The sequence below is a fragment of the Antechinus flavipes genome, chromosome 5, assembly GCF_016432865.1.
Source record: "Antechinus flavipes isolate AdamAnt ecotype Samford, QLD, Australia chromosome 5, AdamAnt_v2, whole genome shotgun sequence".
Classification (NCBI taxonomy): Eukaryota; Metazoa; Chordata; class Mammalia; order Dasyuromorphia; family Dasyuridae; genus Antechinus; species Antechinus flavipes.
Window position 1 is genome coordinate 259,082,053 of NC_067402.1, and position 16,612 is coordinate 259,098,664.

Consider the following 16,612-nt stretch of genomic DNA (forward strand, 5'->3'; position numbering starts at 1 on the left):
CCTAAGGAATTAACACATTCCTCTGTGTGTGTGTGTGTGTGTGTGTGTGTGTGTGTGTGTGTGTGAGAGAGAGAGAGAGAGAGAGAGAGAGAGACAGAGAGAGACAGAGAGAGAGAGAGAGAGAGAGAGAGAGAGACAGAAATTGTGCATGCTAGTTAAAACAGTGAGCAACTAACAATCACAAAGGAAGGAAGATTGTTCTTTGATTTAACTCGAATGGACCTCATAAACTTACCTATTCCTCTGTTCATGTAGCTTTTAGTAACTTTATTTTTCCACTCTGATAAGGTATCAAAGAAGGAATTTAGTGGGACAAAGCACATTTTGTAATCGTTCTTGACATCAGTTTATTCCAGCACCTTATTCACAGATTTCACAGAACTTAAATAGAATGTTCTCTTGCAACTTACCCGCTTTTGCTTCCCTTTCCGTCAAACTTCTCCAAAGAATACTAATTTCTCTGGTGCTTTACCATTATTTCTCTCTCCAACTGCTAAACATATACCCCAATGAGTTATTTTTACTCAATGTCAAGAAAAGTTTTAAAACCAAAATATTCACAGCAAAAACTTTTTGTCGTAGCAAATAACCGGAAATAAAGTAGCTGCTGCATCATTGACTGAAGAATGGCAAAAAAAAAAAGTTGGGCTTTGTTGATGTAATGGAACATCATTTTCTATGGTTAGAAATAACAATTACATAAGAGGATGAGAATAGTTAGATGAATTAAGGCAAAATGAAACAAGGACAACCAGGACAACAATATAAATTGTAACTGCAATAATATAATTATTAAGGATAATAAAAGAACTGCAACTGAATACTGTGAACATCTGAGTTTGGAGATGAGAGGGTACCACCTCCTACTTATGTGGAGTAGAGGATTATCAATGTGGAACACTGCATGCAATACTGATGTAGGGATGAGAAATGTTTCACTAGACAGTTGAGGAGTGAAATCATGGGAAAAGAGGCTGATATAAAAGTAAAAGATGACAATTTTTAGAAAAGGAAACTTTCTCTTAATTGTCCATGGCTTTACTGTTTCTCTCTAATATGTCCAATATGGTTATTTCCCACTAATCAAAGGAACAGTAAATAACTTTCTGTCTGCATGCAACTGAGGTCACAATGTGTGAGTACTGGCATTGAGATCGGGAATGATGCCCTTTTCAGTGTCTCTCAAATAGAGTACATATTGCTGTCTTCCTGAATTTATGTAATTTTTAGTCTTAAAATTAATTGAGCTAGGAAAAGTTTTTTTTTTTAAACTGCTAAATTAGTTTTCAAGTTAATAAAAGTAAATCTGGGCTTTTAACAAACATTCTCTATTTTCTAAATGTTAATCCAGAACACTTCCACATTCTAACTCTCATGAGGTGGACTTTTAGAGGTTTTCTAGTAAGTACAGTCACAACATGAATCGTGAACCCTCTTTACCATATTCCTGTGTCTCATCTATCACCTTATGGTTCTAAGACATTTTAGATTGTGTGGCAGGTAGAAGTTATCTGCTTTTTTATCTTCCTCAGTCTATCCAGAAATCATATGAGCACTTGAAGGCCTTATAAAACAAGGACTACGTTAGAACTTCTCTTTACATTTCTGTCAATTCCCTTTTTTCATTCTGCCATCCTAAAAAGACAATAATATTTCTCTCCTCAGGCTCATCTTCCATGGTAGACTATGGGTCGCTGACTGGATCTTTTTAATGATTTGCGTATCTGCAATGAAAAGTGTAAACTCTTTCTTAAGGATCTAGGTTGTCTGACTTGGTATTGCCAATACTTGGCTCATGATATGCACTTAAATTGATTCATTCTTGACGGGAAACTTGCTAATGACTAAGAGAACACATTTAATTGTTGGAGTAGCTGTAAGTCTATTTTGATGTCTCACTGGCACTTATTATTTATACATTTGCAAAGTTTGCAAACTGCATTGCTTTGCTCCTTGCCACCCATATATTACATTATATGCTATTCTTTTGGATCTCATCAAAGCTGACCTACCTTCTTTCAACAGACACTCATCGAAAAAAAAAAAAATATATATATATATATATATATATATATATATATATACATAGTATAAAAATACTTACAGCAATAGGATAATATACATTATTCATGGGACCTTAATTTCTTTCTTGGCAAAAAATAAGAGAATGCAGAGTGAATCTGAATCTGGATTTGTAGAGCAAATTGATTATATCATATATGTTAACATTTGATAATAATTCTCCATTTAAATATTTTGACAAACTTACCCTTTTAAAACATGGTGCACAGGTAAATTTTCCTTGGAAGAAATATCCATTATTGGAATTTCTTCCCTAGGAATTTTATTTTCCTCATCATTACCATTTTGATGGTTCTTCATAGAAAATCGTTTATTAATTTTGCCACCTGTTCTGTTGTCAATTAAGTTACCACCATCTTTTCCTTCAGATATTTCCATTACATTGTGTTGATGCTTTTTCTTTTCCTCTTCCATCTAAAAGGAAAGCTTAGTATCATTGTTACTTTATTGTTGTGTGTCTCTGTCTGTAAATGTATACATACATATATATGGTGTGTGTGTGTGTGTGTGTGTGTGTGTGTGATTGTGTGTGCGTGTGTATCTACATGCATAGTTTTATACATATGTATTTACATGCTTACTTGGGTAAAGTACTAGACTTGCGGTTTAACTAGTACAAGGAATTACCTGAAGAGAAAATTCCCTCTACCAATGTTACCAAAATCTAGAAGACAAGTATTAAATGACTTGTCTACATATGTCAGAGATAGGACTTGAACTAAGTCTTCTTAGCTCCCTATCAAATATTCCACACTGCCTTTAATTTTTCACTTTTATTTTGAAATACATATTATCCTCTATATTATCTTCACTTTTTATTTTGGATATAAAATGGTCATAGATTTATAAATTTTGTTTGAAAATAGAAACGACGACTCAAATTTCAAAATGATAGCTCAATTACTATCTCATTTTGTTTTCTCATTCTACTTTCAAGTTCTCTTATCTCTCTCCTTTACAAAGCAGACAGGGTTGACATACAATATCTGATTTATTTTTGGCCTTTTCCACCATATTCCCACAATGAAAAGATAGACCAAGTTTATTTCCAACCACATGATGGGGGTTTTCCATTCCATTTCTCATTTCTAATTTCTTACTGTCAAGTTCAAAAAGTAAACCAATAATCCAAAGCAAAAAGCCTACAGACAAAAAAAAACATTGAAGATAGTCACTGAAATACTGGATTAACAAAATAGGAAATCGATTAAAGTGAGATTTAGCTATTGTGACTGCTACATTATGGAAAATCAGTGCTCTTCCCTTTTCCAGAAGCGCTCTCTCTCTCTCTCACACACACACACAAAAATTAGGAAAAAAAAATCTTAGTATAATGCTATCATTTTGTAGATTAGGAACCAGAAGCACAGATACATTAAGTAACCCAATTGACCATTTTTCAAAGTCATTTATATTTCCTGAGCTTCTATTGCCTTGTCCACAAATATGGGTCACACCCCTTTTAAGAATAGTAATGGAGATCACATGAGATTGCTTTGTAATCTGAGAGTTATACAAATACTACTCTCATTATTTGTGGACAGAACCTATGAATTCATCAGTGCGAGTAACTCCAAGTGAGGAAATTCCAGCCATAAATTCAGATCAGCCTCTGCTCCTAGTCTCAGTTGCCTGGTAAGATCAATGGATTTGCCCAGGCTAACGTACTAGTCTGTAACTTAAATCTAAGTCTAACTAAGTGACTTTGGGTTTGTATGCACTCTCCTGTATTATATGTTCAGCTATTATTGTGATAATATAATAGATAAAAAGATAATTACAAGACAGACATGTGAAGGTATAGATGAGCCAAGAGACCCTGGCCATACAATCTAACATCCTAACCTTTCCTCATTGATAAGATAATGGGGTTTGACTCCAGGATTGCCAATGCTCCTTCCCAAAAATAAAATTCAATGAATTAACAGTGCTAGTATAATAATATCTAAAGACAGTCAATTATGCAAATATCTATAGCGAATACAAACATAGTTTGAAAACCTAAATACAAGAAGAGGAGCACTCAACTTGAAGGCAGAAGATTGAGGTTTAAATACCAATACTATAATTTATTACTAGTGGGATAAATAGAGAAATAGTCTATTAATGCCCAATGAAAACTGACTTTAGATGATTAAGTAGCAAAATTGTGTTTCACTTTCTTTTGAAATGCAAAAAAAGTAATGGTTTTAGTAAAATCAGTAAAGATGAAGTGTCAGACTACCATAAAAGTATTAGCTGTATCATATACATTTGTTAGCAATTTCCCAAATTTAGCTTATGTTTTCAGTATTTTAAGTCACAACACCTTACATTTGGCTAAGAAAATAAAAATGCCCATAGAAAGCAAAATTCTTTCAAATATCAAATATTACAAGGATTTGCACAAAAGAGAATCTGAGTTCATTATATTTCTTTTAGGGCGGTATCCTAATTATTTTTAGGCTTATCCTTGTTCTTTTGGTTACCTAGTCTAATATTACAATTTGTATGTCTGATTTAGAAAGTGTCTTGCTTACATGACAAATACTTTAAAAATTGATGGAGTAATTTAGATGACCAAAAGAAAAAACTATAAAAAAGGCTTTCTGGGTATTTTCCTTAATGCGGTTTTCAAAACATGTTGTACAAATAGCAAGCATTTGAAGTGAAAAATAATTTCACAGGATGATTGATGAAGAGGAAAAATAGATAGAATGTAGAGTGGCAGAAAGTGAATCTACCTCTTTTTCTGGTGGCATTTTTGATGTACATAGGGAGGGTCTCCAACGGTTTAACTCATCTGTAGAGTTACTGACATTGTGATGACTACTCTCAAATGAGATTGCTTTGTAATCTGAGAGTTATACAAATACTACTCTCATTATTTGTGGACAGAACCTATGAATTCATCAGTGCGAGTAACTCCAAGTGAGGAAATTCCAGCCATAAATTCAGATCAGCCTCTGCTCCTAGTCTCAGTTGCCTGGTAAGATCAATGGATTTGCCCAGGCTAACGTACTAGTCTGTAACTTAAATCTAAGTCTAACTAAGTGACTTTGGGTTTGTATGCACTCTCCTGTATTATATGTTCAGCTATTATTGTGATAATATAATAGATAAAAAGATAATTACAAGACAGACATGTGAAGGTATAGATGAGCCAAGAGACCCTGGCCATACAATCTAACATCCTAACCTTTCCTCATTGATAAGATAATGGGGTTTGACTCCAGGATTGCCAATGCTCCTTCCCAAAAATAAAATTCAATGAATTAACAGTGCTAGTATAATAATATCTAAAGACAGTCAATTATGCAAATATCTATAGCGAATACAAACATAGTTTGAAAACCTAAATACAAGAAGAGGAGCACTCAACTTGAAGGCAGAAGATTGAGGTTTAAATACCAATACTATAATTTATTACTAGTGGGATAGAGAAATAGTCTATTAATGCCCAATGAAAACTGACTTTAGATGATTAAGTAGCAAAATTGTGTTTCACTTTCTTTTGAAATGCAAAAAAAGTAATGGTTTTAGTAAAATCAGTAAAGATGAAGTGTCAGACTACCATAAAAGTATTAGCTGTATCATATACATTTGTTAGCAATTTCCCAAATTTAGCTTATGTTTTCAGTATTTTAAGTCACAACACCTTACATTTGGCTAAGAAAATAAAAATGCCCATAGAAAGCAAAATTCTTTCAAATATCAAATATTACAAGGATTTGCACAAAAGAGAATCTGAGTTCATTATATTTCTTTTAGGGCGGTATCCTAATTATTTTTAGGCTTATCCTTGTTCTTTTGGTTACCTAGTCTAATATTACAATTTGTATGTCTGATTTAGAAAGTGTCTTGCTTACATGACAAATACTTTAAAAATTGATGGAGTAATTTAGATGACCAAAAGAAAAAACTATAAAAAAGGCTTTCTGGGTATTTTCCTTAATGCGGTTTTCAAAACATGTTGTACAAATAGCAAGCATTTGAAGTGAAAAATAATTTCACAGGATGATTGATGAAGAGGAAAAATAGATAGAATGTAGAGTGGCAGAAAGTGAATCTACCTCTTTTTCTGGTGGCATTTTTGATGTACATAGGGAGGGTCTCCAACGGTTTAACTCATCTGTAGAGTTACTGACATTGTGATGACTACTCTCAAATGAGATTGCTTTATGCTTTGTTTTCTCCTTACTTTTTCTTGCAGTTATAAGTTCAGGGTTTTTTGCAACACAAGCAATATCCTCTTCATTTACTTTGCAAGTACATTGAATTTCTGGCTCATTATCATTCTTAAGTTGCAGGGTGCTTTTTTGTGGGCACACATTGGGAGAAAACACAGGAACATTTTCTTGGAAAGGCATCTCTAAATTCTTTAAAACAGCATCCCGATCATGTTCTGTTTGCCCAGAAAATGACTTTAGAACTTTTCCCCTGAGAGGGCGTTTATGTTTCTTCTTTTCCACAGAATCTCTGAAGTTTTTTGCCAAAGTAGGAGATGCTTCTAGTATTTCTTTTGATTCTTTAAAGTCATCTTTTGGGAGGTTGTCTTTTGTCTGATGAGCAATTTTTCCCTTTTCACAAATTTTACAGTACACTTGCTTTGATTCAGTCGTCTTGATTTTAGGTTTGTTTTTGCCTTTCTTGTCCTCCTCAATCCATGTTTTTTTGCAACTTTCTTTCAAAGTCGTTTCTGCACTTGAATGCATGTCATCTCCATGAGATTTTCTGCTAGATTCTGGTACTTCAGACATTCTTTTCTTGTTCAAAAATGGAGCAGAAAGAGACTTAACTTGTTCCTTAGGTGCCATTTGTTCTGGTATGCTGGTTGTTTCTAAAGTAACTTTATCCTTGGGTAATGAAATAAGACAAACAACAATTAAAAAATAAATAAATGATAGTTAAACTTAATCTTTTAAGCTTGGGGTATTACTTAGTCCCAAATCAAATTTCAAAAATACTTAAATTTCCCCTAAAAATGAAATTGGAAATTAAATTTTATCCAAGATATTATATCCAAATTATTAGGTAAATGATTATGCTTGTGCCGTACTATAATTTCTATCACAACAAAGGGAAATTTCCCATTTCATATCTTAATCGCTTTTCCTGCTTTTCAAAAAAAGATAGTTTATTTTTAATTGGTAATTTTACATGGTCAACATTATATTACAGATATATTACAAATAAAAAAAAAAAAAAAAAAAAAAAAACAAATAAAATATAAAGTTGGGATGGGACAAAAAAATTAAACTCATGACTCTTTTTAACTAATAATCTTCTTTACTGCATTTATATATTTCTTTAGTGCTCACTTTTAAATTTCTTTAAATTAAAGGTCAAAATAAGTGTAGAAATAACAACTCTAAATTATGACATAACTTTGAGGGAAACCAGAATGTGATTTAAAACAACTGTATTTTCAAAAAATAGACCCTTCTGAGTTTGGTTTCAGTCCAAAATCTCTATACAAATCAGAGAGAGTAGGAATGGGTAAGAGAAGGCAAATGATTTTTGTATATAATTCAGAAAAAGAAATAAGAAATGATTACAATATGTAACTTAAGCACATCAATAGAATTATTGGGTACCAATAGAGGAGGAAGTGATGACTTTAAAATAGTTAAGGAAGATTCCCTGGTCCAGTACAATTCTTCAAATGTTCAGATGAGTTGGGATTATGGTTCCATAATTACATGGGACAAACAATAATGATGTGTTCCTACAGGTATTTTGGAATAAATTATATTTTTAAAAATGTTTACATGATAGAATCACATTCTATCATTTTAAAATGACCATAATTATCTTCTTCTTGTTGTTGTTGCTATTCGGTTATCTATGACTTTTTATGACCCTATTTGAGGTTTTCCTGGTAAAGATACTGGAATATTTTGCATTTTGTCCTCCAGCTCACTTTACTCATAAGGAAACTAGGGCAAAAAGGTTAAATAACTTGACCAGGCTTATATAATTAAAACTTATTTGAAACCATACGTGAACTCATGAAGATGAGTTTTTATGACACCAGGCCTGAAACTCTATCCACTATGCCACTTAGCTGTTTATACCAAAACAAATTATTGTAAATTACCTTGAATATCATTTCCCCCAAATTGGACATTTTAAGTCATAATTTAAATGAGATGGCAGCACTTTGCCTGATTTTCACTATATTCTAAATATACAGATCTATCAAGAAAATGAATGCATTACATGTGGACAGGAATCTCATCCAAATAATCCTAACAAGTTGACAAGAGCTTCCAACTGCAGACTTTCATTGTTAGGGTCCATATCACCTTCTAAAGCAGTCATGTTCTTTATTGCTCTATTCATGATAGAGAGTCTGTTATTTTCTTTAATAAACACAGAGGAAGTAATAGAATCTTTTCATGTAAAAATAAGGGTTCGATTCAATTCACTGACTTGTTGATGACTGTGGTACTATTTGGACAGTATTCAGATTATAGTTCTATGATCAATTAATGAGGATAAGTTATATGGTATATAATTATTTATTTTTAAGAAATCACATTGAAATGGTCATTTCAAATCTTGTTTCTAGGGCAGAGATGTATAACAGTTCAAAGAAATGCTTGAAATGTGTCGGCCAGAAAGAGATAGGATTGAAGGCCCAGGTTGAGAACTGGAATCTAGTTGTAGAAAGATGCTGTGGGAAGGTAAGGCTGAGTGACCTGATTTGTTTTTCAAGCCTCTCTTGCCCCTTGATCGTGCAGGTTGTGCCAACTAAGTGAACATGATAAAAAGACTCGAGATCAGATTCTATCTTACAGAAAGCATCTCCAACATGGGCTTCAGTAGTTTTCTCATTTCTGTTGAGGAAGATATTAATTGGAGACTAGAGCATGAGGCATCCTGAGATCCCCAATGAGGTCAAGTTATATGATTAGTGTTAGCATCATGAAGAAGAAACGCCTTCTTATTAGTAAGTTCATTTCAAACCATTTCAAGAACGTGACTCTCTCCATGGTTTAACCCTATGAGACTGGGAACATGCCACATGTGTTTGGCTTCACTTCTACAATCCCAGGAACTAGCCACTCCTTGGGACCCAATGGATGTCAGTGTTGCTGAATAAGGCAAAAACAATGAAATAACCAAAGAGTTTAAATTAACTTCTTTATCATTTAAGAAATGTACAAAAGCACACTATTCTGGGACTGTTCCTTTATTATAACATAGCTAGGATTGGAGTTTTGGTGTTGGTCCCTATAACTCCAAAAAAAATTCCAAAGAAAAACTTTTCAAATAAAGACAAAAACACATTTAAAATTACACTAAGTTATAAAAATATGCTTCCAGGAAAATTAGCATGCAAGGCACTTTTACTAAAATAAAATATCAAAACTTTCGATATTACTTTTCCATACCTGTTTCTGGTTATTTTTACTGAAACTTTCCTGTTCTCCATCGGATAGTCCTTTAAGTTTCGATTCTTGTTTCACATCTAAAGTCATATTTAATTGAAAATTTATTTTATTTAGAATGACTTTTCTTCTATGAATGAAATCTTCCCATCCCCTCCTCATTAACAGTAAAGGCAGTTATGACAGATATAATTTTATCTATTTTAATCTATATTGAGATAAGATAAAATTTAAGAAATGTCTCTCTTACTAATTATGCATTTACATGATTATTTTGCAATTTCAATCTACTGGTGGATTTTCAGTTTCTTAAGAGATGCTATTTCCCAGGAGTAAACATAAGAAGCTGAAAAGATTGATTTATCTATTTACTCTAACTGAAACCATTGCCATTGAAGTATAAATTGGGAGAAACTGATGTGTACATGATCAATTTATTAGTTAGGCTAGCAGTAGACAACAAATTGGATCAATGGACTTTCTCAATAACCAAAGAACATGAGGCAGGGATTACTAGCCTTAACTGAGTTTAGTACAAGAATTTAACTGAGTAAGTAGGAGAGAAGAATAAATGGAGTCGGGGAGATGAGGAAAACAATGAGATAAGAGAGTAGATGGCATCATGGGGATGAGGACAACATGACTGACTGGAAAGTGGGAATGAGGAATTAGCAAGAATTCTTTCCTTCTCATTAGGGACTAAAAAATGTTCATTGTTTCGGTCCATCTGCAAGGTTAGAGACTAGACTTCTTTGGATAATCCTTGAAGGATTTTTGGTGGTGTGAAAAGCTTAGACCCCATGCATCCTTAAAAAGATAATTTTATTTTGTTTTATTTTACAAAAGAATAGAAATGTAATTAAAAAGAGAACTGGATTTCTAAATTTAACTCTTGACTTAGGAAGAGAGAAGACAAAATCAATTTTAAAAAGACAGAATCAATCTAATTATTTCAAAACACAGAGAGAACAGAATGTAAATCTTAATAGTGTAACCCCTGGCCAGGATTGACTCAAAGGAATAGGAAAATAAAGTAAATGAGATCTGATTCCTTCAGTAATTCTATAAGATACTCTGATTAAGTCAAGGAAACATGTAACCAAGCTACATCAATAATATTCCAACAGTTAATTTGAAATTCACTTTAAAAATGAGTTATCTGAAGCTAGATAGAATATGAGAAAAGGGGAATAATTCAGTGGTGAAAGGATTAAAAGAACATTTAAAGAATTCTCTGTGTGGTTGAAACAAAACCTACATAAATATTTTAACCAGAATATGACCCAATTATTTAATGTATGGATTTTCTAAGGATAGGATTAAAAAATATCATTCCTTGGTATGCTAATTGCATCCCATTCAAATCAATGTCATGGGAACAAATCCTGGGGAGCATCACTTAACCAGGTAATTTAATACAGGGGGAAAATTAAGTTGATTCTACTTAACTTTGAGGAAGTTAGCTTATAAAAAATCAAAAATAACAGAAAAAAAGGAAAATTATTCCTATGTGAATTTTATATGCAAATATAAAAACCTAAAGATCTTAGGATTTGAAACAATAAAAACAAAGAAGAAGAAGGAGTCGGAAATTACGGTTAATTACACACAAGTCAATGTTACACTGATTAGAGGAAGAAATCAAAACCCCTGTTAAAAAGACACATCCTATATTTTATTGAGAGCATGAACCACAGGGCAGTGAATTTTGTTATCACATGACTTTACCAATTATTTTGTTTACCTCTACTAATAAAGTTTGGAATGTAACTATATGAGCAAATAACCTACTCAGAAAAAAATTCAAAATGTTAAATAACCCTACCTTTCTTTCCTTCTTTCTGTTTCTCTTTTCCTAGAGGTGATTCACACTGTTTCTGAGGGACTGATTTTTCTATTTGAACTCCAACTTTGGAGCCAGGGTCAGGCCCACTTCCAGCTCCAGGTGCAGATGCTTCATTTTCTTTTATTGCAATCTTTCCAAATTCTGTGGATGCTAACTGATCTTTACTTTGCAGAGACTTGCAAGAATAATCCCTTTGAAGTGTCAAATCATTAGAATTTCTGGGACTCTCATTTTTCTGAGAAGGACTTGGAGAATCCCATTTCGAAGCATCTGAAAAGTACACATTTGAGTTAAATAGTTTTATCGACCTGACATATTAAATTTGTTCCTAGGATGTCACTTAAATCACCACCAATACTTATGATTTTATTTTGTTTATTTCTGGCATTTTATCTTTCAGATGACATGACAAAAAGCCCACCAGTCTTCAGTCTATTCTCCTTTTCCTGCACAATCAGCTCTAACTCTCTTGCCAATTCTATTTCCATGTGTGGTTCCAAGGAAGATATTAGTAAGAACTATAGTTGGGGGAAAATTTTTTTGAGAACACCAAATCAACTTAAATATATATATATATATGATTTGTCAAATTATTTAGGATTTGGAAATATAACCTTGCAACTTATATTCGTCAAGTTACCTAGGTATGACATGTCGAGTTTTGGTGACTTGCACAGGATCACACAGCTGATATACATCAGAGTTGAAATGTGAAATCATGGCTTTTTGGCTTTGAGGTCAGCTCTTCATCTATTATGCTGAAATATTTTCTATAGAAAAATGCTTACAAATTTCATCCTTTCAGTGAATATTCTTTTAAAAAGTGATTGCCATTTCTTCCCAACATCATTTTTTTTTCAAAGATGAACTATTTTGAATATGACTTTTTTCAGAATAATCTAATTTCTTAAAGATTAATTTTTAAACTTTCATTCTGCATTGCAAATTTAGCAACAAAAATGACCCTACATAAGTTTAAGTATTCTCTTTTTAAAATATGATGATTACATATTTACTATTTTATAAAAATGAAAATAAAGGACAATGATATATGAAAAGGATAATCATAACAAGATGCAGTCAGTATTTAATTTTAAAGTTTTTTCCATCTTTTGTTAGCTTTCTATGGTATCCTACTTCTTCATTTCAGGAGGAATCACACTTATGAAATCTCCCTTCCACAACCATTAATTGACTTTTCAAACTCTCCCCTCAAATTTTTTAGAGCACTTTTGTCAACTTCTCTTGCCTTCTTTACTCCTGATCCTGTAACATACTTATCTGTTTTTATGTTGTATCCCTTCACAGACAGCAAATTTCTTCAAGCTAATTTATTTTTTATTTTTACCTTCTACGGTCAAGCAGAACAAAAGTGGTTTGCATATGAAATATAATAGTAGGTTCATGTATGATACCTTGAATGGAGAGGACACATACAGTACTGGATTCATGTGCCTTCATGCAATAAAGAAAAAGGCCAGGAATTATAAAAATCCAATATGAAATAAGGTGGTCAATTAAAATTAAATTTAAAAATTAATTAAACTGAATTAATCTGAATTAAATTTAAAAATGTAAATTAAATTTAAAAAATAAAAAAAATTAAATTAAATTTTTAAAAATCTGAAGACTACAGGATGGATCCTGTATTAGGTGTGATTTTTGAAAAAATACTTCTCATACTTGTAAAGAAGAGTAAACAAGGAAAAATACCATTTGCAGCATGTAAATCAAATTCTTCCATGAAAGGTGCGATAAAAATGGGGACAAAGGGAAGAGAAGATGATGAATGAAGATACCTTAATATAATTTCTTTTCTTCCTAAATCATGAAATTGTAAAGCTTACCAACTTTTTGTTTTTCCTCAACTCCTTTTCCTACTTCTTGGTTTGTGAAAGAGCCTTTCATTTGAAAAGTGGGTTGAATAGGCTATGAAAGAAGATCAGAAAATAAGAAAATAGTTACATAGAAAGTTTTCAGTTCACATCCAATAATAATTTAAAAGTATCAATGTTGTTACCTTCCCATTAGAATTTCTCCTCTGGTGACCTGAAAAAGATTAAAAGGTTTATTATCAATCATAAATAAATAGCATAATTCAATCACAATTTCATGCAAAATGAATAGGTCTGTTAGTTCTCATGACAGGCCATAAAGAATGAATGCTTTCACATGGTACAATTATTAGCATGACATTTGCTTGACTGAAATTAGAATCAATTATTAATACTTGAAATAAAACAAAAGTATATTATTGTCTGTCCCAACATGCAATTTACATTTAACAGATCAGATTCCAGAGAACTCATATATGTATGTGTCCATAAGACAATATAGAATATAGGTTCATCTGTGAAACAAGTAAAAGTTAGTCAATTAAAAAAAAAAAAAAGACAGTCAACCTCACAGGGGGTTAATTACGAAGTTAATGCTATCGTGCAGCAGAATATCTTCCAAATAATGAGCATGATAACTTGAACAAGTGCTCCTAGGATGGATGATTCCTTAATTAATATATAACTGGCCAATTCAGGCAATATATTATTCATAAAGAAAAAAATAAGAATTAAAAGCAACATATGATCCACATTATTATCACAGAACTAAAGGGCTAGAGACCAATGTTCTGAATACATTCACTTAGAAGTACATATGCAGAATGAATAGTTGATGATATATTGTCATTTCCGTCCATCCCCACATTATCTACTGACATAATTATACATCTGGTATCTGTCGCTTTATCCATTTAAAAATGTTTTGATGCAGTAATTCCAGAATGAATGTCTATAAAGGATATCTAGGGAATGATGTATAAAACCTTTCAATTTTGTAAGTAATTTTAAAAAAGCATCATTGTTCTAAATCTCTAAATGTTAAATCATTGTTACTAACATAAAATTCCCTTCAACAAATATAATTTATCATTTATGGAAATTCAAGCTATTTCTAGAGAAATTGATGATAAATATCAGAAAATAAAATGTAAAATTTTGAACATTGTTTATTTTATAAAATAAAATTAGTTTATCTTTCAACAATCCAAAAAAGTCAAATTTTGCACAAAAGAAGCTATAAAGTTAGACTTAGTATATGTCCGTCTACTTAAGTACTAAGAAATTGAAGGAAGGGTAGAATTTTGAAATTGAAAACAAATACCTCCCTAATAGCATCAAACAAATATATATTAGTAATATGAACATTTTAACTAATGTGCTTGTTGATAACTTTATTCACTCAACTAGGCTAAAAAAAAAGTCAGAAATTATCCTTTTTCTAGATAAAAGATAGGCAACTTGTTAAATAGATTTCTGATCTTAGTGTGTTTTCCTCTTCATTTATGTGCACAGCATTTCCTGAATGGGGAAGAAAATGATTCAATGGCTATGGACAGGTGGAGCACATGTGACTGTTTAATTTCCAGGAATGAGGGATAGCCTATATGCTGCTCTATTTGTTTTTATGTGTATATTCTGTGTGGACATCATTGAAAGACTAACAGTAAGGTGATTCTTTTTTTTTTGTACCTCAGAAATGAACTAAGTAGACAGTATATAATTCGAACAAGTTGGATAGGCAAAGTCACCCTCAGTCTCTCAGTTTCCAGAAAATGTAGACTAATGACCTCATGGGAATATTTATGTGTAATTCTTTTTGTTATTATTTTACATTTGATCTGTATTTCATTTTATGAAAAATTCAGAAAAACAAATGGATACTGTGTCTAAGTTGAGTAAATCTTGGGATGGGTTGCAGTGTCATATACATAAGAGTAGGTACTTACTCTGTGACATGAGTTGATCATGTTTATAATGAATATACTTTTCAAAGAAACTAACAAATCGAGATTAGGAAATAAATGTTAGGAAGACTGAGAAATTCCAGAAAAGCTTTATGGAGTATATACTTGAGAAACTTTCTGAAGAAAAAGAGAGATTACACCAGATAGCCTGAAAGGACACAGGGCAGGACAACATACAGAAAAATGACCAAAATACTTTGGCTGGAAGAAAGAGAGAAGACAAGCAGTATGAAGTAAGGCTGCAAAGCTGAGTTAGAGTCCTTCTGTCCAGGGTCTTAGGAATCCCCATTTCTGCATCTGCTAAGTGATTATTGGCAAGTGGTTCCCCTTTCCCCTTTCCCAATTATTGGCAAAAACTTTATTTTTCAGTTTGTATTTCATCCTATGGTCACCTCATTTTAACATTATTAAATTATGTCTCGGTGTTGGAATCTTTATAAAGTATTAACTCATTAGAGTTGATAGAGACAATAATTACCTAATTTAGCATGGTTCAGTATGATTGATCTGATCCTATGAGGAGATGTTATGGGCCAGAACTTGAAACAAGGTACTAAGTAGAATTGAGGAGACAGTGTTTAAATCTAGTTTAGCATCGATTTAATCATACAACAAATAATGGTTTCCCAGGGATATAATGATTGCTGTGTACTCAGTGAAGAGCATATAAACAAGAAGCCCTCAGGGCCAAAGAGTACACTGGGAGATACAGAAGCCCACAAGCCCACTCTCGGAGGCGGAGTCAGATTCATTCCATCTTCCACCTTTGTGCTGGCTGGAGGCTGAAGAAAGCAGAGGCAAAGGACAAGCTGCAGGAGCTCTTGGAACCAAGCAGAGAGATAGGCCTCTAAGAAAGCTACCCGGGCTCAAGGAAGGAGAAAATTTGGATTTTATCAGCTGGCTGCATTTGAAGTGATTAGTGGTCTGAACCGAAACTAAGGCTGCCTCCAGAAAACCTCCCCAAGAAACCTGCTCCCAGAGAGAACAATCATATTTTCGACAAGAAGAGAAAACCACATCTCTGGATTCTAAGTGGCCACAAAGTGCGCCAACAAAGAACTCTGGATACATCCGGAGCTCCTCATATTCTGTGTGAAAGGAAGGGAGTCTTTGGTTGCCTTTTGTTCCTGGTTCCAAGGCAGCCATCTTCCACTATCTGCTCCTCCCTTCCTCTTACCTGCTCTTTTTTCACCCTTTGTCACTTTGGTCACCATTTCCTCTCATCAGCCTGTACTACAAAGGTCTGGACAGAAACAACAATCTAGCCTTTAATCAGTAGTTCCTTAAGGTTTTTAACAATGACGTTTTATAACCCATTTTCTTCAGTTTCCATTTTATCTCATCAGACACAGGGTGTACATAAAACAAAGTTTTCCAGATCGGGGGATGAGAGAGATCGAAAAAGTCTGAGGGGCAAGGCAGGAATGAGGAAGGTCCCAGTGCGAGTTCTACATGTGACCCACATTGGTGTTCTGATTGTACAATGCTTTCTGTGCTCTGGACAAT

At 32.9% G+C, this 16,612-nt stretch overlaps 1 protein-coding gene across 1 annotated transcript; it reads right to left on the reverse strand.

The window, feature by feature from the left end:
- Nucleotides 1–2,142: 2,142 nt before the first annotated feature.
- On the reverse strand, nt 2,143–16,320 carry LOC127538744 (uncharacterized). Its single transcript, XM_051962490.1, has 7 exons — nt 16,284–16,320; nt 13,325–13,353; nt 13,152–13,233; nt 11,284–11,574; nt 9,462–9,538; nt 6,135–6,917; nt 2,143–2,496 (listed from the first exon to the last, which is right to left on the reverse strand). The coding sequence occupies exons 1-7, from the start codon at nt 16,318–16,320 to the stop codon at nt 2,266–2,268; spliced, it is 1,530 nt and encodes a 509-aa protein (XP_051818450.1). The 3' UTR covers nt 2,143–2,265.
- Between the last annotated feature and the right edge of the window lie 292 nt (nt 16,321–16,612).